The 22592-nt window shown below is 40.3% G+C and overlaps 4 protein-coding genes across 7 annotated transcripts; 2 read left to right on the forward strand and 2 right to left on the reverse strand.

Moving 5' to 3' along the window:
• Window positions 1–298: 298 nt before the first annotated feature.
• LOC139301333 (alanine--glyoxylate aminotransferase 2, mitochondrial-like) lies at window positions 299–8639 on the forward strand. 2 transcript variants are annotated; one of them, XM_070924694.1, is made up of 14 exons: window positions 299–395; window positions 1479–1567; window positions 2514–2704; window positions 2822–2945; window positions 3039–3133; window positions 3568–3661; window positions 4164–4257; window positions 4838–4938; window positions 5120–5212; window positions 5435–5567; window positions 5984–6072; window positions 6547–6696; window positions 8197–8295; window positions 8538–8639. In XM_070924694.1, exons 1-14 carry the CDS (start codon window positions 299–301, stop codon window positions 8637–8639), a joined length of 1551 nt encoding a protein of 516 aa, XP_070780795.1. The 2 variants fall into 2 exon arrangements, with proteins under 2 accessions (XP_070780795.1, XP_070780796.1); XM_070924695.1 differs by having other exon boundaries at window positions 1485–1567.
• A 404-nt stretch (window positions 8640–9043) lies between these two features.
• Window positions 9044–15441, reverse strand: dnajc21 (DnaJ heat shock protein family (Hsp40) member C21). 3 transcript variants are annotated; one of them, XM_070924729.1, is made up of 12 exons: window positions 15156–15441; window positions 14773–14866; window positions 14518–14641; window positions 13370–13501; window positions 12840–13144; window positions 12583–12749; window positions 11964–12057; window positions 11094–11276; window positions 10936–10984; window positions 10721–10842; window positions 9782–9872; window positions 9044–9618 (listed from the first exon to the last, which is right to left on the reverse strand). In XM_070924729.1, exons 1-12 carry the CDS (start codon window positions 15250–15252, stop codon window positions 9457–9459), a joined length of 1620 nt encoding a protein of 539 aa, XP_070780830.1. In that variant the 5' UTR covers window positions 15253–15441; the 3' UTR covers window positions 9044–9456. The 3 variants fall into 3 exon arrangements, with proteins under 3 accessions (XP_070780830.1, XP_070780829.1, XP_070780828.1); XM_070924728.1 differs by having other exon boundaries at window positions 10721–10845; XM_070924727.1 differs by having other exon boundaries at window positions 10721–10984.
• Window positions 15442–16384: 943 nt separating this feature from the next.
• bxdc2 (brix domain containing 2) lies at window positions 16385–19801 on the forward strand. The gene is made up of 10 exons (XM_070924382.1): window positions 16385–16522; window positions 16861–16972; window positions 17094–17137; window positions 17223–17293; window positions 17387–17436; window positions 17530–17603; window positions 18252–18302; window positions 18675–18776; window positions 18912–19040; window positions 19166–19801. The coding sequence occupies exons 1-10, from the start codon at window positions 16385–16387 to the stop codon at window positions 19406–19408; spliced, it is 1014 nt and encodes a 337-aa protein (XP_070780483.1). The 3' UTR covers window positions 19409–19801.
• On the reverse strand, window positions 19742–22221 carry rad1 (RAD1 homolog (S. pombe)). The gene is made up of 6 exons (XM_070924383.1): window positions 22027–22221; window positions 21765–21873; window positions 21442–21599; window positions 21245–21345; window positions 20923–21021; window positions 19742–20476 (listed from the first exon to the last, which is right to left on the reverse strand). Exons 1-6 carry the CDS (start codon window positions 22219–22221, stop codon window positions 20299–20301), a joined length of 840 nt encoding a protein of 279 aa, XP_070780484.1. The 3' UTR covers window positions 19742–20298.
• Window positions 22222–22592: the final 371 nt, after the last annotated feature.

The raw sequence follows: 22592 nt of genomic DNA on the forward strand, positions 1-22592 counted from the left end.
TTTTCCATTTTGGACTGCCTCCTCTTTTCTTAATAAATTCACTTACCTGTATCCACTATCCCCTGTGGTCCAGTTACCCTGTTTGCACCAGCTGTGACAGAAATCTAGTGACCACTGGTTATATATTTATGTGTGACGTTGCAGAGAAATCATTGTAGCTTGGTGGGATCAGGGGACCATTGGCTGCACACTGTCCACCCATCCTTGTGACTTTGTAGTAAAAGAAAAGCCTGAAGTGAGTCTGCTGCTGAGAGTCAGACAGTGAAGGATAGCTGTGTGCCCTCTGAACCTACTCAACATGTTTAAAGTTGTTTCCACTGTAAGTGGCCGCTGTGCAGGTCTCATGGGACAGTCCTGCTGTTCACCTGGTTTGGCCAAATTTCACCTGGGAAGTGGTGAGTTACCATGGATGTTGCTGATGCTTACACAGCCTGTATAGGAGGTATATTTTTATGTTTGTCACATGTTTAGAGATTCAGGTGAGCATCATTTTTTTCCTGTTAAATCTGATCAGCTTGTTAGCTCATGAATTAATTAGCTAATATAATTCTAGGACAAGATAATCTGTCTTTGTAGAACTCAAAGATAAACATTAGTTTAACTGTGTCGTTATAGGCTGCAGTAGAAATTGGCGCACACTTTTTTTTTTATTGATCAATAATCCTTTATTGATCTGCCGGAGTGGAAATGCAGGTGTTACAGCAGCACAAAGACAGAAGTACAAATAAACAGAAACTTCAAATGAAATAGATGAAATAGATAAAATAAGAAAAGAATAAATTAAGCTATATATTCACTGCTATGAAACAACATGAAAATGAAGGCAATTTCATCAAATTAAATTACAGCGGAAAAAATTGCAAAGATGTCATTCTGCACACATTAAAGCATTAAATACTTTTAGCCATATTTAATTTGAAACATTAGTGGTTAAATGGAGCATGCATTGTGAGAGTTAAGAACATGCTATTTAGTTTTGTATATAATTAGTACGTTTTTCTGTGCTCAAATGAAATGTCTCCTCAGGTAACAGCATTCAATTCAAGGCTGTCTGCCAGTCAAACCAGTTCTAACTGACATTTTCCAGCCATCAGTAACCGGGGAAAAACAGGAAGTAGTTTTTCCTGTGTTGCACAATATAAAGTAATATGGTTAAAACATCAACCAGGTTTTAATCAGATTAGATATTGACCAGATAATTCAGAAAGTCATAAACAATAGAAGGTCCAACCATAATGAACATTCACATCAGATGTGTATTTTTCTGTAGATAATAAGTAACCTGTGTTTTTTTTTCTTCTTCTAACAAATGGCAGTTCAATCTGATTATCGAGCTACAATATAGGGTCTAGATTAGAAAGAAAGAAATCACAGAAATGTCACAGGAAGGCTTTGATCAGTTTATGGAGTTCTTCAAAAATCAAATGCCAATCCATTATCTGTTTCTGAATTTCAATCAAATTTCAACCATGTCACAGGTGCAGTATGTCAGAAATCAGCCCTCAAATACCGTCCGGCAGACCTCCCAGAGATGCCCTCATGCAACTTCAAACCAGAGGAATACAAAGTAAGAGTGATGTGGCATCCAGACAGTGTCTGTCTTGCACTGTTGGGCTCTATATTGTATAATGGCTTTAGTAAAAAATCTAAAATGTTATTCTGTCACACAAAGGTGGCGCACTAAAATATAGAAATTTAAATTATCAGCAATAATACAGTGCACACACTACAATATTTTGATAGTAATTAAAGGGACCCTGTGGAGCTTTTGACAATTGGTGGCGCTGTACAGCAGTGTTTTTTTGTCATGTGTTGTACCATCATAAACAAAAAATTTAAACACAAACAGGGGTGGCGCATCATTACTGCTGGTATAATGCATATGGACTGCTGGTGGCTGTAAAAGGTAGAAATGTACAAATAAATAAGGGGAAGAAAAAAAACTGCAAGCTGATTTAACATGTTTACATACACCATTTCATTTTAACATGTTGGCATGTTAATATTTGTCATCATCCTTTTGAGGAACATAATGTCAGTACCAAAGTTCATGGCAAATCCATCCAATAGAAATATCACTCTGAACCAAAAATGTCAACCTACTGGTCGTTCCAGAGGGACAGTCAAGGGATCGCAAAAGACGTTGGGATAGTTTGTTTGGGAACCATGAATGTCATAATCCATTTATTCAGTAGTTGTTGAGATATTTTACTGGTTAAAGATCCGGTCACTCCAGACATAGTGAGTGACCAGGCCTTAAGAGAAAACTTTGACCTGCTGGAGGCGCGACAAGAAAAGTCAGGGGGTCAACTAAATGATCCATCCTTTGGGGACTTTGAACATCTTTACTACTGTGATAGCAATCCATCCAATAGTTTCTCAGTCATTTCACTCAGAACTAAAAACACACACAACCCATATCTTATCGAGAAGGTCTGTCCAGAGTACTAAAATAAAAAAGACATGATCCTCCTATACTGTAACTCTTCTCCTGTGTATTTATGTCTATTCAGGGTATGTCCAAAGAGCGGATTTTGGAGATCCGCAGACAGAACTGCAACCCCATGACCATGAAGATTACCTACTATAAGAAACCAATGTTCATCCACCAGGGACACATGCAGTGGCTGTGGGATGTGGATGGGAGGCGATATCTGGATCTGTTTGCTGGTGTGGCAACAGTCGGTGTGGGCCACTGCCACCCGTAAGGTCCTTTTTCTTTACTGTGGCACACAGTGATAGCATGTTTTATTCTGATGTACAGTTTTCAGTCAAAAATGACTGTTCTTTGTTGCTCTGACTCTGACCTCTGTGGATACAGGAAGGTGACAGCAGCAGCAGAGCAGCAGTTGAAGAAACTTTGGCATACTACTAACATCTACGTCCATCCTCCTCTCCATGAGTATTGTGAGAAACTAGCCTCCCACTTACCGGATCCTCTTAAGGTACCGTGGTGGATTGATCACCTGAGAGCAGGAGCCTGGATTAATATGTAGGCTGTAATTAAAATGTCTGCTGGTCTGTGTTTCCCTGTCCAGGTTGTATATCTGACTAACAGCGGCTCAGAAGCCAATGACCTGGCTATGTTGATGGCTCGACTTCACACAGGCAACTTTGACATCATCACTTTCAGGTGTTTTTTATGAATTATGAATGGACCGTATTGCTTCATGATTACATGAAATATTTTTTTTAGCAATGCTTGATAGTAACAGTACTCTGTGACACAGCTTTAATACTGTAAAAGACTCAAATTCACAGGCATGTTTTCCAGGCCTTGTTTGTCCTGGATTTTTTTTATTGGCCTTTTCCTCCCCATGAATTCAAGATTCCACTTACACAAAAATAGATCCTTTCATGGGCCATAGATAGAAGAGGCACACTGTTTGAGTAAACTGAAGACCATAAGGTTGATGATTCCATTATAAAAAATCTTGTTTTTGACTGTCATTGTGAACATTTTATATTCTCATGATTCATTCGGTATGTAGAAGCATGATGGATTTATTAAGCATACTCCTTGTGATTTTTTAAATGTTCAGAGGGTTTCTGATTTTTCTCTTCCAGGGGATCATACCACGGTGGCAGCCAACAGACCATGGGTCTTACCTCCAACTCAACATATAAATACCCCATCGCCACTAGTGCAGGCTGCACAAACGTATGTATGCATTAATGTAGTGTCCACAACAATATGCAGCAGTACACAACATTAAAACACATCATAATTGATATTTTAATGAATATACTGTTGCACTAACGAGATGTGATGTCCTCTTGCAAGGCTAGTGGTGATAGTAGCTGTTCCACCTGGTAGAACTCTTCAGTCTTTGACCAGCACGCTCTTCTCTTGATGTAGACAGACAAACACGACATCACCACTAATGAAACTATCTATGCAGCTTACCAGCTAGCTAACGGTTACCAAAAACTGCTTAGCATTAGCGTTACACAAGAGCATGCCACAGGCTGCACCACTAGTTATAATACAAAAACAAATAAAAAGGATGAGCTCTACATTAATACTAACTTTTCGCTAACTAACTTTTTAATGCTGTGGCAGCGTTCCAAGCTTCATGATTATTTCTTTGTGCTGTGTTTAATTATGAGTGACGGTTGCTGTGAGGTCAATCCAGCTGACTAGCTTTCTGCCCCATAAACAGACCATGTGTCCTGATGTGTTCAGAGGTCCGTGGGGAGGAAGCCACTGCAGGGACTCTCCTGTGCAGACCATCAGAGAGTGTAGCTGTGCCCAAGGTACACTAACACCTGAACCTATGGCTCAACACACTCTGGTTATCTCTCTTGCTGCTCTCATAAATAGGCAAAACTCATCACCATCGTCTGTGGGTCTGAGCATTACAATCCCTTCTGCAATATTCCTACAACAAATGCAATCTGTTCAACTTCCACTGTAAACTTCCTGAAATTGAATTTTAGCTGTATCGTATGTCTGTGTCTCAACTAGAGTCTGGCTGGAAATGGTCATTGTCTACTTTGAAATCAGACGAACTTGAATTCATCTTCATCCCATGGAGTCAAATGGTTTTTATTAGAACTAAATCCTAGATACCTTTTAGAAAGTGCCTGTTCTCAAGTATTTAAAATCTCATGCTGAAACAGATTTTAGTAACATTTAACTTATCATTTAGAGATTAGAAATGTGAATCATGGTATTGTGATATGAGACATTTGTTAATACTATTGTATTCTATTGTATGGGAAGACCATAATAATTACTCAGCCTTAGCTGCTGTAAAGTGATAAGCACTGATTTGGCAATATTCCATTTATACCTGCTGGTTTGTCACCAAAACAATTTTCTTTGGTCCCACAGGTCATTGCATGGCAAATGAACAATACATTGGACAGCTCAAAGAGACATTTGCTACGAGTGTCCCAAGTCGAATTGCTGCTTTCTTTGGAGAGCCGATTCAGGTACTGTATTCTGTAGTGGAGTATTGACTTAACTTGATTCACTGTGTGTCATGGATGTGATATTTGCAAATAAAAACATGAATTTATTGAATAATTGGAAACAGAACTTTGTTGAGTCCTTGTTTTCTCATGTTTAATGCAACTGCTTGAGTTAATTAAGATGGGTGTTTTTTTTGTACAGGGAATGGGAGGAGCTGTGCAGTACCCTAAAAACTACCTGAAGGAGGCTTACAAACTTGTGAGAGAGAGAGGAGGGGTCTGCATTGCTGATGAGGTTAGACACACAAAGTTATGTTATGCTCAAAAATAAAGCATATAAAGCAAACACCATACAACAAGGCTAAGATCAGGCCCCATTGGTCAATGTGAGAACATGATAGCAAGGTAGTTGGAGGAGCCAGTTTCCATCTCTCTAGCACTAATGCTTGCATCATATATCATGAAATCTGAATTTAAAAAAAAATGTAAAGACACTAATCTGTTTTTCACCCGACAGGTCCAGACTGGATTTGGCCGAACAGGAAGTCACTTCTGGGGTTTCCAAGGTCATGACGTCATTCCTGATATGGTTACAATGGCGAAGGGAATTGGTAATGGATTCCCAATGGGAGCTATTGTTACTACACCAGGTGAGATAATACTGTGAGACATAAAAACCTTGATAGAAAATCTGCTTAACTCATTAAAACATAAAATACAATAAAAACAAAAAGGCTGAGTGGTAGATTCAAGTAACACAAGAAGATCTCTGCCTGGTCTGCTCAAATGTTCTCTACATGCGTGAGAAAAACATGTGTTACCTTGGTTTATTTGTTGAGGTAGCTAGTTGCCATAGCTGTCTCTTAGTAATCAACTTTAGATGTTCTAACACGTACTTCACTCAAAGAGCCCACCGTTTTCTTTTTCATGTCCCTGTAAAATCCTACTGGGTGGCCGTTCTATGAATGTTCAGAAAATTCACATAGTCTGAGGAAATATATTTTAAGTTTTAATTTGAAGCAGCAGTGAGTGGAGGTGTGAGCTTGTTTGTTCATGTGTTTTCCAGAAATTGCTGCTTCTTTTGGGAAGGCCTACCACTTCAACACCTTCGGGGGAAGTCCTCTTGCTTGTGCCGTTGCTTCATCAGTGCTTGATGTAAGATTTAATCTTCTCTTTCTACATCAGTCCTGTACATTAGCACACAGTCCAGTCTTTTATTACTGTAGCTGAGGTTAAAGTCCATAATCACTCAAGCACGCTGAATTCAAATTCATTTATAATGTTTAAAGTCCAACTGAAATTAAATTGCATGTTTTTTGTTTTGTGCTACAGCAAACGTATCTGCTCTATAAATCACATCCTGTGTGTGGAAAGAAATCTGACGGGGGGGGGGGGGGGGGCAGTACAGTGGAGAGAAAACAGAGAGAAGCCAGATGGCTAGTTAGCAGTTAGCCTGCCAGCTACCAACTAATCCTAGTATAGTATATAACCTCATCTGGCATTTAATAATAAAAACTATTGACAATAAATTCATAAACACTGACATTATATTTGACTGCATAAATTATTAATGATTAAATGTGATATCACTTGGACTTTAACATTAACTGACATATTTTTACTCAACAGACTATCAAAGAAGATGGCATACAGCAGAACAGTCTGAATGTGGGCACCTATATAATGACAGAACTGGCAAAACTCAGAGACAAGTATGAGATCATCGGTGATGTCCGTGGAAAAGGCCTGCAGATCGGCGTGGAAATGGTCAAAGACAAGGTGCTGAGTTTTTAACAGAGGTGGCGCTCACCTCTCCTCGCATGTGTGTCAGCGCCGTGCTTGCCCGCGGCCATGGTTCAGCAGCGCCCCAGTTAAACATTAGCAGCAGTGACCGTCTGTAACTGTGAGGACGACAATCTCAGCTGCAGTACATGTACTACTGACTGGAGTTCTGACATGTTTTTTATTCAGTCAAATCTGGCAGATATTTTATTTGAAAAGGGAACAGACATCTGGCAAATATCCGGCTGAGGCATTAAGTCAGTGTGGGTTAGGGTCTAATTTGAAAGACTCTTCCTCTCTTGCTAATACAGTTTTCTTGTGTTTTGTGGGAATTAGGCAGCAGCTTTCTGCCCTGTCTATTTCTATTATTTGCTTTATTTTGACCTGGAAACATTTAGATCACTCACTTAGCTGCCTTTTGTATTTGTAATTTACAGTATGCTCTGCTAGAAGTGTTTGTGCATCAGTAGTAGTACAAAATTGTAATGTAGCAACAAGCAGAAGGATCTCAAAAATCTGGATCACTTGTAGCAAACTCTGGATGACCCCATTAGTAAAGAGGATTATTACACTTTACAATACGGTACACAAACATGTGAGTAGTTACTAAGGAGCGAGAGAAGATCAAATCAGGAAACACCTGATAATTAATGAGTCGTTAATGAGTAGTTCCTGAATTACTCCGAATTGAGGACTATAGAATAGATAATGATGAGTTACTAAAGAACAGACTGGGAGATACTTTATTAATGAATCATTAGGTAAGGATTAGTTCGTCCGTCAATCAGAATAATGACCACTGTCTTCATAAGTTCTTCTTGATTAGCTCTGAACAAGTAATCATTACTAATTACTTAATAATTAGTTACTCTGTTTGTGCACCCTCAAGTCAAGTGGTACATCATACTGAGTAGTTACAGTGTGGTCCTTTTGTTACTTCATGATTATCTGATCATTACATTATGGACGTTTTGATTGGACTTTAATTGTTAAGTCCACAACATTATTCGCTTCATCCATTTAGTAGTACCTTCATTTTTATTTTACAATTGTTTCTGTTAATTTGTCCAGCACTTATAGGTGTCCCCCCCACAGTAATATAAGGGGAAGTTACCACTTTGACCATCACATCCATCATATGCAATATCTGACACTATTAATGACATACACATACAACTCTATTGTCTGCCCTTTTGTACTTTTTACAGTTCGAACTAATAACTGATTGACCATGAGGAGGAACCATTACCATCATCATCATTTGAACTGCCTGCTTTCTACCCCTTGGTTATTATTAGCCTGGAAATTATAGATGTAGTTCACTAAGCTTTTTCTTGCAAACACTTCGATACAGGTGCTTTCATTGACAACAGCTCAGCCAGTTCTTGTGTTTGTGTACTTGGAGCTTGTGCACATGTTTAGCCTCTCAGGCCATTTAGTATAAGTGGTTAGTTTATATAACACATCCACCCGTTTTTATCTCTTCATCATCCACAGGCCAGCAGAGACCCGCTGTCTCCTGAGGCCATGAGTGAGATCTTTGAGGACATAAAGGACATGGGAGTCCTGATAGGGAAAGGAGGAGTCTATGGACAGGTATGGACAGGGTTCAAATCCAGCCTGGGCCCTTTGTGCATGTCATCTCTCTCTGTACTGTCCTATCAAATAGAAGAAATGATTGATCTCGCTAAGTATGTGCACAATTACCGGCACTTAAAGCAGACTGTGTAACTCACTAAACAGCCGCGACTGTGGCCACAAGTGAAAATGAAAGGATAACAGAAAATGCTTAAAAAAAAGACAGAAGCTCATTAAGACTCTTCTTCTCACCACTTCAGGCCTTCCGCATTCAGCCCCCCATGTGCATCACAAAGGAGGACGCCGATTTCTTCCTGGCAGTTTTTAACACGGCCATCTGCAGCTACATGGACAGAAAATGAACGGCCCGAGGACCGACCCCAATCAGCAGTGGACTGCATTTTTAGAAATCTTTTAAAACTTTAAATATGTAATGTTAATAATTTTGCTGACTGCGTTATTTCCATTGTAACTATGATCTGCACGTTATCATTATGAAGACACCTACACTGTCATTTTGTTCTTTTACAGTGAGGACTCAATTAATCAATACACTGAGCAAGCACTGCTCTTATATATACACATATATATATTATGCTGTTTAGATCAACTGAATCAGCAGTCAGTTGGCTCTGACTAAATGAGTGTAATAATTATGTTTGATGAAACAATTATTTGTGCTTTTACATATTTGCTCAAATAGGTACAGGCGCATGTTTTGTATAGACATATCCAACATAGTAATTTATTGTTAAACATGGTTACTTGAGGCATTAATGCAAATATTCCAGAGTTGTTGTATAAATACAAACATGCAGTATCACTTTTATGATGCAGTAATACCACTACAGAGCGCTTCATGACAAACCAAGAGGTACGATTCCCAAAACAGTAAAGGAGGGATATTAACGGTGAAGCATATGCACATCCTGTATTTTCTCCACTGGTTTATCAGTACAGAAAACTGCTCAAAGTTTCAGTGGAAGACTCATAACAGCAACAGGAGTCTCAATCTCTCACACATACACGGCTGTCTCCCCAAACATGAATGTGTGATTTTTTTTAAAACTATCTGCTCCAATAAAGTCCACTTTCAAAGGCTTTTTCTCGTTTATTGTCGTCTCAGAGCATCAGCTCCTGTGTCCCTGCAGAGTCAAACTCTTTCAGATGAAAGATGTGTTATCTGTTCTTCCTCTTGTCTTTTTTGCTCTTGCTCATGGAGCTGTGAGCAGCGTTTGAGGAGATTGCAGAGGCGTGGCCGCTGGTCTTCAGGTGGTCAAACAACTTGTTTCTTGTGGGGAACTCGTCGTTACAGGTCACACAGCGGAGGTTTACTTCATTCTGGAAGTGGAAACGGGGATATGAGATTTAATAATACAAATATGGATAATATTCTTACAGAAAGTGCCAAACTGAGGCAGAAGAGATTCGTAATAATAAAAAAGGACTAAATGGATAATAATCACATACAATATCATTAAACTCTGGGCTTTACTGTACAAACCTCAGGAAACTGTTCTCCTCCTGTGTTTGACTTGTCATTCTTCGGTTTGTCTTTTCCTCCTCCCTTCTTTCCTTTTGTCTTCCCAGAGGTGCTGAGACAACATTTAAATGACAGATAAACAAAGATCAGACTCTAAAGTGCAAAGCAATTAAAGATACATTTTAAAACTCTCAAATAATTCATGTTATCCTGTCTAATTCAATTCAGGAATTAACTGTTAGTCCTTCACAAATGTCGAGATGAGGTTCCTGTTTTTCCAAAAAGGTTGTTTCCTCTGATTTGAATTTTACATCAAGAACTGAATGAGAACACCTTTTAAATGCAGTGAGGCTGTTTCCAGCTCTAATAAACCAACAGTACACAACCTGCCCAGCACCAAATAGCCAACAGACAAAGTTAGACTAACTGGTGAACATAGTGGAGCACCGAGCAAGCTAGGCAACTGCGTATTTCCTCAGGAGTTTTCCTCAGAGCTAAAAGGAGAGTAAATATTGGACTTATATTCATCAGGCTGCCAGAAACACAAGAATGCTAATGCATCTCTGTGTCTGCTGGATGCGTAAAAAGGCAACTGATTGCCAACCAATTTGCCATAACAACTTTCCAAGGTCAGAATATGTCAGATGTTTTCAGCCTCTTCTGCTGCCCCCAAGTGGCCAAAATTATTAATCAATGCAGCTTAAACATTCAGCACTACAGCAGCCAACTGGCATTTTCTTGGTCCCCTCAGTAGAATGGGGTATAATCATCAGTCATTATTGCCAAATTAAAAATTTTGTCATGAAACAAGAGAGGGCTTAAGTCTGGTCTAATAAGAATTCATTTGTGGCATCACTGAAACCATCACAATGCTCCCTTTTGAACAAATCCAGAGAACCAGACCAGTGACTGTATCTGGTATCATGAAGAACCATTCACAGATCTGGAGACTGGACTGACCTCTTGACTTCTGTGGGAGGGAGATCATCCTGCTTCTCAGGCTCTGTAGGGTCCGCTGACTTCTCAGGGGCTTCTTCCTCGGTGGTCAGCGCTGGTTTCTCCTCCTCCTCATCTGGAGCACTCTGCTGTGGAGGAGGAGAGCATGAATAGAGAAGGCATTCAGAGTACACTAGACCAGGCACAGCCACTGAAAGAAAGTAAAAGATGTTACTCACACGTACGACTTTCTGCTGTTTCTTTTTCCTCTTTTGCTTTTTGGACAGCCTGTGTAGGTGGAACGAAAAATGTCCGTAAAAACAACTAAGAAGTTATATAAAACAACCCTGGTGAAAAGTAAGTAAGTTATTTTCTATTATCACATCCAGCTACACACTTTTGCCTTGGCTTGTCTTCCTCCTCCTCTTCCTCCTCCTCCTCCCCTTCCTGCTCATTTTCCTCTTCTCTTCCGTCCTTTCTGTCCGGGTTCAAACCAAGTGAATCCTCTTCTTCCTGCAGCTGCTGCCGCAGCAACGCCACCATCTCCCGGTGCTTTTTGGATTTTTCATGGTTTTTCATTCTGTAGAGAGGAAAGGAAAGAAACGATGAAAAGAGACGTAAAAGGCCTTAACAACACAGACTTAACAGAGTGTGAGGTGCATAAAAGCTCTGCAGATATGTACAATTATCACCAACCAGTATTAACATAATAATTTATAATAAGGAATGACACTCCCCCATGGAAATGCTAAATTACTACAGCAATGAATCCTTTCAAACCATGTCCTCTGTCTGAAGTGTGCAGTGAGAATGAAAAGTAAGAAAACACAAAATGCACGAACAAAAGCTTCAACAGCTCTGAGCAAGTTGATGAGTCAGAACTGAATCAATTCAAAACGAAAATTCCTTTTTAACGTGTAAACAATGACAACGACTAACCTTCATCATTCAAGTTTGACTTTTACAGTTTGTCTCCACTATTCAGACGTATTGTTAGGAACAAAATCGCTTCACCACAGAGAGGAAACAAAAAAAAACCTTTTTCAATGAAACACATGTCCACAACTGCAAGAATTTACTTCTGTTTTATTATTCTCCCTGGCCAAATACACGGAAATCAATGTGCGAATGCATTTGAGGTTGTCACGACTGCATCTAGATCCTGTGCCAATGACACGCTGCTAAAATCGCTCATAGCTTTACGAGGTGAATTAGCATGTAGCTCCAGAGGATAGCAGGTAGGTGGAGTGGGTGGGAGGTTACTCACGCTTTATCTGATTTGAAGGATTTGTCACAGGCTGGGCAGTACAGATCGTCATAATAGTCAATTGTCAGTTCGTCTCCATCAGGCTGCTCTGCATCTGTGAATGAATATTTATGCGTTGAAAAATAATTACAGGCAGTGCGCGCACGCGCACACGCGCGCGCACGCACACACACACACACACACACACACAAAAACAAGAGAAGTACTTTATACCTCACTGACAATCAACTTCTATTTAAACATCACTTAAAATCACTTGCCAATTAAAATCTGTGGAAACTGCTGACATCACTGGCTCGCCTGAGGGTGTACGTCGAGAAAATGCGAGCGACGATGGATAGCCTTGTTTCATTAATGAATATTGGCCTTTTCTGTACAGTCTGAGTAAGTTGTTTCACCCACCGTAATAGAGAGCTACAGTGAGCTGAAGGTTTGCACTGCAGATGGCTTTGCTAGATGTGTGTGACTAAGAAGAAGATAGTTGCCTTCACTCTCAACAATCTCTACTGGCATCAGAAACTGTGGCTACAGGAGCTGACACATGTAGCTGCTGTAAGTACATTCCCTTAATGCAGACGTATAAATGCAGCTTAAATCTCAAACACACAGTCTCACTGACCTCCTCCCTCTTCGCTGTTCTTCTCCGGTGCGTCCATCTCCAGCTCTTCGTCCTCACTCTCTGATGCATCTCCAAACTCCTCTCCGTACTGAGCCTCCATCTGCTGCAGCTCCTTCTCAAGTTCAGACATGGCCGCCCAGCTCTGCTCCTTGTACTCTTCTGCCAGTCTTGGAATGGACGTACAGTATTAGGAGTATGAGGAAGAAACAGCGATAAAATAAATGTCACATTTACCTAACTATCCATCCACTACTTACTTGGCTTGGCTGAGCTTCTGCTTCCGCCTCAGCTCCTCCACCTTCTTGATCTTCTCAGCGTTCTGCTCCTCCACCAGCTTTCTGTGGGCCTGCACACGGCGGTCACGTTTGCGAACAAAAGCCACGAGTTGCCGCACAAGCTCGTTGCGCTCCTTTCGACCCTTCTCTCTGGTCTTCTTGTTCTCCTTCTCCATGGCCCTTTTCTCCCAGCGGTTGGAGGCCTGCCTCGTATCATACTCCTCCTTCCAGGCAAAGTTTTTATGGGTGCAGAAGCTCTGCCAGTAGCCGTAAAACACGTGCACTACCTGTTATATGGAAATAGAGACTGAATAAGTACACCAGCCTACTGAAAGTCTTTACTGGTTCACTATCAACATTCCTGTCTTGTTTTTACTCAGAGAAAGCAGCACAGAAATAAAGAAGACTTGCTTACTGTTTTATTCATGTAATTGAATTGTATAAAGAACTCTTAGATCATCCAACAGAGGAACAACCTCGAGACAAGTGTTTTAAGTGTGGGGCTGGCTTACTGTATCATAATCACTCTGAGAGTCTCCAAAGGGAGGAAACTCCTCCTCCTCTTCCTCATCTTCCACCTTGCCGTGCTCCATCTCCTCCTTAACAATGGACTCAAAGAGATCCCTGTAGACTGTGTAAAAGCCCTAGGGAGGGAGAGAGAGAGAGCGAGAGAGAGAGAGAAAGAGAGCGAGAGAGAGAGAGAAAGAGAGAGAGAGAGAAAGAGAGAGAGAGAGAGAGAGAGAGAGAGAGAGAGAGAGAGAGAGAGAGAGAGAAAGAGAGAGAGAGAGAGAGAGAGAGAAAGAGAGAGAGAGTGTATAAAAACAAGAGGGAATAATAAATGAGAAAATAAACATTCTGTGATGCACAAAGACTTTCTGTCCCCACAACCCGAGGGATGAAGATGCCACCACTAATGTGAACAGCAAGTGCTGTCGTTAAGGTGGTGGACTCTTGTGGTTCTAAGGGCAACGCAAAAAAATCGAACTGGGTTTCATCAAATCGTGGGTGGTTTTGGTGGACTGGCTGTGTTCTTGCATACCGAAAAGGAGCCTGAACGTTTTCTTTAAGTGGGGTATAATTTCCAGCTTGCCCACAGTCCTGCAGCTGAGATAGATGTTGATAGATATCTGCCTTTTGATCATCTCATTTGTCCTTCCTCTTAGTTGTATACTGATCCAACGAGGACAGACAGTCTGACCTGTTATTTATTTGAGTGGTGCCACAACTACTGAGTTATACTGACGTTTTAAAATCAGGAGTCATCCAATCAAGTTGTGTGGTTTGTGTTTTGAGTTTAAGTATTGTGCGTATCTGTGCGTATTGTGGATAAACCTGTACTGTTTGGTATTTAAGCAACTTCAAGGATATTTCATAACAGAAATCTTTAAGGAAAAAAACTTTAAGTGCTTTCCAAAACCTCAACCGTTTTCTTTTCCTCCCCATTGACATTGGGCTATTTTGATAACATAATTGATTTATCCTCCACAAAATGAGACTCAGGGGATGTTTGAAAGAAGTTTCTTTGTCAGATTGAGATCCTGTTTCTATTGGCATTTTCCTTGACTGAAGAAGAGGACTGAAAAGACCTGGTTGTAGGTTTGATGTAACTGTTTGTGAGTACTGAGCAACATGATCCTCACACACAACCGCAAACACTCACCTTCTCGTCATCTCCGTAGCCAGAGTAGCAGGTGACCGTGAAGTACTGCAGCAGGTCAATGCTGTCATCTTCATAATCTCCACTCAGTCCTCCTTTCAGCAGAGCGTCCCTGTGATTGTCATACCTGCCACACAGAAGGAGACGGAGACATCAAACTGAGATGTACTTATCCAACACAGTTTGTACATAAAACAGTAAAGATATTGTGAGTCAGGAAGAACTCTTTCCAGATGTTTAAATTAAATTTGTACGCACCAAGCTCTCTCCTGCAGATCACTCAGGACATCATAAGCTGCCTGAATCAGCTTGAACTGCTCCGCCGCCTCCTCAGCATTGTCCAAGTTTTTATCTGGGAAATTTCAGGGGGAAACCACAGCTGTTGTTAGAGCGAAAAAATGTATTTGGCAAAATGCAGTTTCTAGCATACAATTCTCTCAGAGAAAATGTATCAAAGGCACATTAGGTCACCCAGGGGGGGGTTAGGGCATTACACCAGCCAATATAATAACTTACCATCATACTACAGTGTCAAATGTCACCCCATTCTCAGCAAAGACTACTATTCAATTCTGATACTTCCCCCAGGACTAACAATACTTCTATACTTATATAGATAAGAGATTTCTACCACAACTTACCTGGATGCCATTTCAATGCTAATTTTCGATACGCTTTCTTCAAATCGTCGTCTCCTGCGTCTCGTTTCACACCCAAGATTTCATAGTGACACTTCATTGTTAGCTAACTGTAAAGAGAAACGTGTCTCTAGGATAAATACTCAATAGAAATGTTGTTCGCGTTGTCCCAGGCGACGCTAGCTTTAGCCTGTAGCTGACTGGAGCATGCTAGCGACCGGGCAGCATCTCTCGTCTATGTCTTACGTAATCCAGACTTCTCAAGTGATAGCAACAATATTGTATTGTTTTGGCGTTACATATTCAAATCCATGCAATGTCCTTTATCGCTGAGAAACAGCTTCTATACGATAAGTTGATTTAAGACCGGTTGTTATGTGTCTTTACTGTGTGGTGCCGCTAAATCTCGCGATAATTGTTCTTCTTTCGTTTATAATTTCGGAAGACTTGAAGCTATAATCGCGTATTGCTGCCCTCTATAGTTCGAAATTAAATCAAGATCTTATTCGATCGATATCAGGCTCTACTCAGAAAAGACCAATGTTGTGAAATAAAATTATTCTATATTCAGTTATCTCAGTTATAATCTTCCAGGTTCACACACCTCTCATCTAGATTTTTCCGTCTCCTGAACTGGTGCCTCCAGCTGCCCAACCTTCAATCGTAATTAGGTCTAATCTAGGTTTTAAATACAGGCTTCAGCATTTCTTCACCAGTATTTTATTGCTGCTTTGAGGCTTAGAATCTGTTAAGGAAATGTGGTGAAGTTATAAACAAACAGTTAATTTGTGGGGGGCGGTGTGATATGCAGACTTGTGACTTCAGTATTTCTAAAATCCTGACTACGCCCCCGAGGACATTGTAATACATTATATACATGTTACATTAGGCCTATATATCGATAGAACAAAAATCTATCACATCTCATATTGAGTTGGAGGTGAATCCACTTCAATTATTTTCATTAATAATTAAAAAGAACATTAATAATAAAACACAACAATCTAAGTACACAAATCTTGCAGGAATTTACAGTTCAGTCATGAAATTTGCGTGGTAAAACCCATAAAACCCTAAAAATATTATTGGTCGTGTGTGTTTTTGGATGTGACGCCGTGTGTTACCTGTAGTACCTCCTCCGCACCCCTAGGGGTCTCTCCCTCTGCTCCGTCCGCACGTGTGTCGTTTCAGTTGGACTTCTGGCTGCGCGAGATTTGTGTCGGCGTGCAAACATGTCGGCGCTCAAGAGAAAACGTGGAGGACAGGCTGCTGTTGGTAAAAATGCAAAGAAAGTAAAATTTGTTGCAGATGCAGTTGAAGCCGAACAGGAGAAGAAAAATGAAGTCACGATTCCAGCACCGGTTTCGTTGGTAAGTGCTCGTGCTTGTTATTAGCCACAGACGCTGGAAGCTAGTTAGCTAACTTCAGTTCACCAATGCACCTGGGGTATATTTATGTTATTTAATCCCATTGTTAACGTTATCCTAAAACTGCTAACAACATGTAGCTATAACAAACACATTCATTGTGTAATTTAATGTGTAACATGGGAAAGAGAGTCGTTAAATCACAACATACCCAGTCTGAGATCAACACTCACAAAACTAGCATTATAAATGAAGATGCCATCTGGATGAACTGGGGAAATGTACATAATAATGAGTGTTTTAGTTTGTTTTGATGTAATGAAAATGAATTCTCTAAACAGGGTAAATGGACCAACAAGGAAAGAGTTCTCATTTTCTCCTCAAGAGGCATCAACTTCAGAACAAGACACTTAATGCAAGACCTGAGGACCTTGATGCCTCATTCAAAAGCAGGTTAGTATCGTGTGTCATTCATGTACGTTTTTGAGTGTTACTTATGTTGAGCATATATATATATATAGGTTTGTCAGATTTACTGTCATGATAACTGTCATTATTTTCTTTTGTCTGTCAGATACAAAAATGGACAGGAAGGACAAGTTGTTTGTTGTTAATGAGGTGAGTTTGTTGTTTACATTTTGGACACACTTTGTACATAATCACATGCATTTACAGCATAGCTGAAGATCTGCTTTGTTTCCAGGTGTGTGAAATCAAAAACTGCAACAAATGCCTCTTTTTTGAGGCCAAGAAGAAGCAGGACCTCTATATGTGGTGAGTACTTGATCTTTGTTACATTCTCTAAACATTACGCTGGCTTTTGTTGAACAAATTCAAAGTAAATTCAATAATGTTCTTGCATTACAGGATCTCAAACAGCCCTCATGGACCTTCTGCCAAGTTTCTGGTTCAGAACAGTGAGTTACTTCTGTCCTATAGTCCTGAAGTGCACTACACAAGAACTCATGTGCCATGGGAAAAACTGATTTATATTATTGTCTCCTCCACAGTTCATACACTGGCTGAACTCAAGATGACAGGAAATTGCCTCAAAGGATCGCGGCCGCTGCTCTCGTTTGATCCCGTGAGTTGCACCGGCACATGTTGTCAGTAATTCTGTCAATTATATATATATATATATCTCACTGATGGGGAGTTGTGTGCCACAAAGACCTGTAATTCCATCCAAACATGACACCAGATGATTTCAATGATTAGCACAAATAGGACTTCAACTTGTCATTATTTACTGATTTGGAGTCATCGCTTGATCTAAAAAATGTCCATCCCATCACAAATGCCCAATGCCAGGGTGATGTCATTCTAAAACCTAAAGATATTAAATTTAAAAGGGTATGATATGTGATATAAAACTAAAGTGTGATAGTCGTGTTATAAAGGCTGGTAGTAGCAAATGTTGGGCATTTTTGCAGAATAAATGACTTATTATTAATTGATTATGTAATGAGAAGGTTGTTAATACATTTTCTGTTGATTGCCTAATCAAGTAAGCAGTAATTGCATTCAGTACATATACAACGTGAGAAGACCAAACGCATTCATTTCCCATTGTTGGTTGGAGTAATGAGCGGCCTTGTATTCTCCAGTTTGCCCAGAATATGCATTTATGTATGTTGACGGCTGATGGATCAGTGAAGGTGAGAACTCGTCAGAACCTGAACAAGGGCTGAACCTTTTTTTTCTGTCCTCTACTATTTGTTATCTCCTACAGAAATTCGACAAGGAGCCCCACTATGCTTTACTGAAGGAGCTCTTCACCCAGGTGTGTGTATACCAGATGCATTTATCCAGGCTACACATTTGGTAACATCCTGGCAAAGTAGACCTTCTGTTAAACTGTAGCCAGAAATTGACAATGTGTAAATCTGAGACGGAGCTGATCAGTGTTGCTAAGCATTCGACAATTTAACATTGTGTTATTTAAACTGAGCTTGACGCCGTTGGATTAAACTGCTAAAACTCCAAGTTTATTTGATGTAATATGATTTGGACTGTGTCAACAGTGCTCATTGTTTAGATCCAGCAGTCAGTGTATCTGTAAGCAAGCTTTACTTGGTTTGAAAGCTGAGTATGTTATGTACATATCTACATTGTTAAATGTAAAGGAAGTACTCATTACCTTTTCCTGTTCCAGACATTTTCCACTCCACGCTACCACCCTAAGAGTCAGCCTTTTGTGGACCACGTCATCACATTCACCATCGCAGACAACAGGATATGGTTTAGAAACTACCAGGTAATGTTGCAATCTTCTAGGCCTACATTAGTGTTTTTAGTAAATATTTGATTGTTCTTCTTCTGTTGTGAGTTCAGTGTTCAGAGATTCTGTTTGTAGTGTTTATTTTCAACACTTTCTCTGTGCCACATTCAGATCATCGAGGAGGATGCCTCTCTAGTGGAGATCGGGCCTCGCTTTGTTCTCAACCTCATCAAGATCTTTCAGGGGAGCTTTGGAGGGTCAACACTCTATGAAAACCCAACCTTCCAGTCTCCCAACATGGTAAGATCCAGTGCACGCTAGATTACAGTAGACTGTAAGCATGTGATGGTACTGAATTACATTTAATGTGCCTGATACATAACCATGCTACATCATCAGTAACTTTTTACTTCACACACCTACAGCACCGGCGAGAGATCCGACTGGCGGCAGCAGCCAGAGTGCGTGAGAAGCAGATGGTGAAGGAGATGCAGAAAATGAAGAGGGCTGAAGCGAAGGAGGACTTGGCCAGAGACGTTACAGCTGACGTCTTCTTAACACCAGCTGAGGAGAAGCCTGTCCACATCCAGACAGAAGCACCAGCACCAAAAGTGGTGAAGAAGAACAAACACAAAGCTTTCAAAAGACAAAGGATGGCACGCAGGTAACTGGATGGACTGGATTAAGCTGAGCGAATGGCCTACTGCTGCTGTGATTCAATGTTGTCTTAAGAAAATGTGATAATGCAGTGCAGTCAGGCCTTAAGTCCAATATTGTGAGCTTGTGCAACACGTCATCATTTAATTATCGCATATGACAATAGGAGAGAAAATCTTAATGATGAACGTTATGTTCAGTGTTTGTTGCTATATTTTGTGGATTCACACAATATATATTTTGAGGATTGTGCAGATTGTAGCTGCCATAAAGGTCTCAGCTTTTACAATACTGCAAACTATATTTGCCCATCCTTTTTGATAAAAGTAAATATTCAAACAGTGTAAAAAAACAAACAAACAAAATTGTTTATTGCTTTTGAGTGACTACAGTTGTTTTCTATGTCATGGAAATAAAACAATTCCACCATACTGTCAGTATCATCTGATGTATACTCCAAACTAACGGTTGTCAAAGGTGTCAGCATACACATTCAACATAAGGGACACATTTCATCAGACACCTTGAAAAAAATGTGCCTTGTCTTATTTCATGGGCCATCGACCAGCTCACTGCATGAGTCAACGAAAAAAACTCAGAAGCTCTGGAAAGACCAAGTACTGAGTGCAGACAGATCATGGCTGCAGTTGGACTACAATCCATGTAGACTCGTGAAGTTACAGGCAGTGTTTACATGTTGACGTACTTCTGGTCTCCATAGTAACAAACAATATAAAATGCGCCGACTGTACAGACAATCATTTTCCGCATAATTTTCTCTTCCTGTGTGCACCCCACTGGCTGTACTTCTCCTCTGGCAGACTGTGCCATTCTTATTCAAAGCGACTGACCACCACTGAAGTTAAGATGCTTATTTAAAGGGGAGTTCAGTGGACTGTAATCACTCCTCCTCTACCTCTTCGTCAGGACAACAATAATACTCTACAAAGCAGATCTGCCCGTCGTCGTTCCTGACCAGGTACTGCAGAGAGAGGAAGCCCCTGCTGTCTGTCCTCACAGAGACTTTACAGGACAAAGCCAGGGCTTTGGTGGACGGCTTCAGCAGGGACATCTTGTACCTGTCACAGTTAGCAGAGAGGACAGCACAGAATGTGGAGCTTTAATAAAATTACTGAAAGATATACACAAGAATATTCCTCAGTGTGTGGTATTAACTAAAGGCAGACATAATGTAAGACCATGTGAACTAATTGGCCTTTTTATAGCAGATATTTTGACATGACAGAGTCGGAAAAAACACAGGTGTAATTAATAATACTACTAATGGTTGCATGTCATTTAGTGAGTCAGCATGTCCAGTTCCCAGGCATGGGAATACAGTCCACCACTTTCACAAAGCAACATAAGGCAACTAAATTAATCAAAAAAATACCACACATTTAATGTTAATCCATCCACTGCTTTGTCTCTGCCATTCTTTTGTTCTGGTTGTTGTGTTACTGTCTCCAGTTCCCCTAGTCCACCTCAGGGTCGTAACAGTTATCGTTTATTTCTCTGTGCTAACCTGTTGGTTTGTGTCTTGGTGCACCGGAACAGCTCCATCATGTCAGAGTCTTTGGGATAATCATAGTGGGCATTTCCAGAGTTCCCAAATGTAGACAACCTGAAGACAAACCAAAGAACAATGTAACTGAAAGGTAATAAAAATAATAAACTCAAGAACTCAAGTGTGCTTCCTTCACCTTGGTAGATTTGACAGTTCAATTATTGAACGGAGGTTACATGAACTCTTGATTTTAGCAATATAATCATGAGTCACATTATACATTATTCTGTAGAACAAAGAAGTGATGCTTTAAAAAGCTATTTTAGTTTTGACAACACACCTGAAGTATGGTTGGCTGGGGGACATGGTGATTTGTAGCACCTCACTGGTCATGTCCAGCTCAGAGAAGGCTTCCTTCAGACTCTCTGACAGCAGGATCACCTTTGAAAAGAGCCAGAGGTAAATATGAGTTTGTTTTTTTTCAATCTGCCAAATGTATGTATATCTCTTCCATTATATGAAATAGTGAAAGCCCACTTTGTTTGTGACGTTTGTGCTGCAGAACTCAAAGTCAACTGGCTCTTCTGGTTCTTGTGTGTTGATCTTGCACACAGTCACTACCCCACCCTCCTCCAGGAACAGGGTAAGAGGGTAACCGTACCCCCTATAGCACATCCGCAAGGCTGTTGATATTCCTGCAACATCACACGAGGCAGATAATGAAGACGTTGTCACATCTGAGATGGATAATAATCTATGGCTAAAAATTAACACGTTTAGTAAGCTGTGTTTAAATATAATTATACCTGCTTTCATTTTTTGTTTAGCTCACTCTCCATTCAGGTTTCCTTTATCTTTACCTGGTGTTGTGCTTCCTCCAAAGATATTGAGACAGTCCAGCAGAACAGTGAGGTTGACCTGAAAACCCACCAAATCTTCCCTTATGGTGAACTCTTGGAAGATCTCAGACTGGAATAAAAAGAGGACATGTCTGTTCTTCCAAGTATCACCATTATAGGGGATGCCTTTAACAGAAACTAAATTTTTGGGAAATCAGGACTATGCTGCATTCAATTTGATCCTCTGTGTTTACTCAATATCACATATGTGAAGCAAACCCACCTGGATAAAGGCATTGGCCTGCAAACATTTGGAGTCCTCCACGGTGACCTTCAGGCCGTTGGGGGTGGCGCTGAAGATGGCATGGTCTTTGAAGGTGATGGCTTTCAGTATGTTGGACAGATTGCGAGCATTATCCAAACTGGCCACTAAAATGTATTGTTCATCATCGGCTTGCGACTGGGTTGACAGAGGCATTGCGGGCAGCACTGAAATGAAGACACGCAGACGTTTGGACGGCAAATGTTCAGGAGGGTACAAACTGCACAAAACATATAAAATAGCAGTTAAGTTCAAAGTCGAAATATCGTAACAGACATGTCTCTTTCATTACTACTACCATTTTCATTTTTTAAATCAAGAGCGAATGCTTAACGTTAGCAAAAAAGGGTTCATGTAAATTGTACCATACACGCACGAAACTGTAATTTTGCCGTTTGTTATTGACCTATTTTAAGCTAGGCTATATAGCAGCGAATCACATGTAATTAGATATGAAAACAACATAAATAGCAAACTATTGCTAATTTCAGTACCATGTATTACACTATCTAGCATCCCCTGTAAAT

Source organism: Enoplosus armatus, chromosome 18, assembly GCF_043641665.1.
Source record: "Enoplosus armatus isolate fEnoArm2 chromosome 18, fEnoArm2.hap1, whole genome shotgun sequence".
Classification (NCBI taxonomy): Eukaryota; Metazoa; Chordata; class Actinopteri; order Centrarchiformes; family Enoplosidae; genus Enoplosus; species Enoplosus armatus.

What these genes read in the sequence shown, in the direction of transcription:
- LOC139301333 (XM_070924694.1), top strand. Translation starts at nt 299, where the DNA reads ATGTTTAAAGTTGTTTCCACTGTAAGTGGCCGCTGTGCAGGTCTCATG. An exon ending in CAAATTTCACCTGGGAAGTG is followed by an intron (nt 396 to 1,478) that starts GTGAGTTACCAT and finishes ACCATGTCACAG; the next exon opens with GTGCAGTATGTCAGAAATCA. An exon ending in ACTTACCGGATCCTCTTAAG is followed by an intron (nt 2,946 to 3,038) that starts GTACCGTGGTGG and finishes TTCCCTGTCCAG; the next exon opens with GTTGTATATCTGACTAACAG.
- dnajc21 (XM_070924727.1), bottom strand. Translation starts at nt 15,252, where the DNA reads ATGAAGTGTCACTATGAAATCTTGGGTGTGAAACGAGACGCAGGAGAC. An exon ending in GATCTGCAGGAGAGAGCTTG is followed by an intron (nt 14,642 to 14,772) that starts GTGCGTACAAAT and finishes TCTGTGTGGCAG; the next exon opens with GTATGACAATCACAGGGACG. An exon ending in GCTACGGAGATGACGAGAAG is followed by an intron (nt 13,502 to 14,517) that starts GTGAGTGTTTGC and finishes CTCCCTCCCTAG; the next exon opens with GGCTTTTACACAGTCTACAG.
- bxdc2 (XM_070924382.1), top strand. Translation starts at nt 16,385, where the DNA reads ATGTCGGCGCTCAAGAGAAAACGTGGAGGACAGGCTGCTGTTGGTAAA. An exon ending in CAAGTTTCTGGTTCAGAACA is followed by an intron (nt 17,437 to 17,529) that starts GTGAGTTACTTC and finishes TCTCCTCCACAG; the next exon opens with TTCATACACTGGCTGAACTC. An exon ending in CGCTGCTCTCGTTTGATCCC is followed by an intron (nt 17,604 to 18,251) that starts GTGAGTTGCACC and finishes TATCTCCTACAG; the next exon opens with AAATTCGACAAGGAGCCCCA.
- rad1 (XM_070924383.1), bottom strand. Translation starts at nt 22,221, where the DNA reads ATGCCTCTGTCAACCCAGTCGCAAGCCGATGATGAACAATACATTTTA. An exon ending in AGGCCAATGCCTTTATCCAG is followed by an intron (nt 21,874 to 22,026) that starts GTGGGTTTGCTT and finishes TTTTTATTCCAG; the next exon opens with TCTGAGATCTTCCAAGAGTT. An exon ending in TGGAGGAAGCACAACACCAG is followed by an intron (nt 21,600 to 21,764) that starts GTAAAGATAAAG and finishes GTGATGTTGCAG; the next exon opens with GAATATCAACAGCCTTGCGG.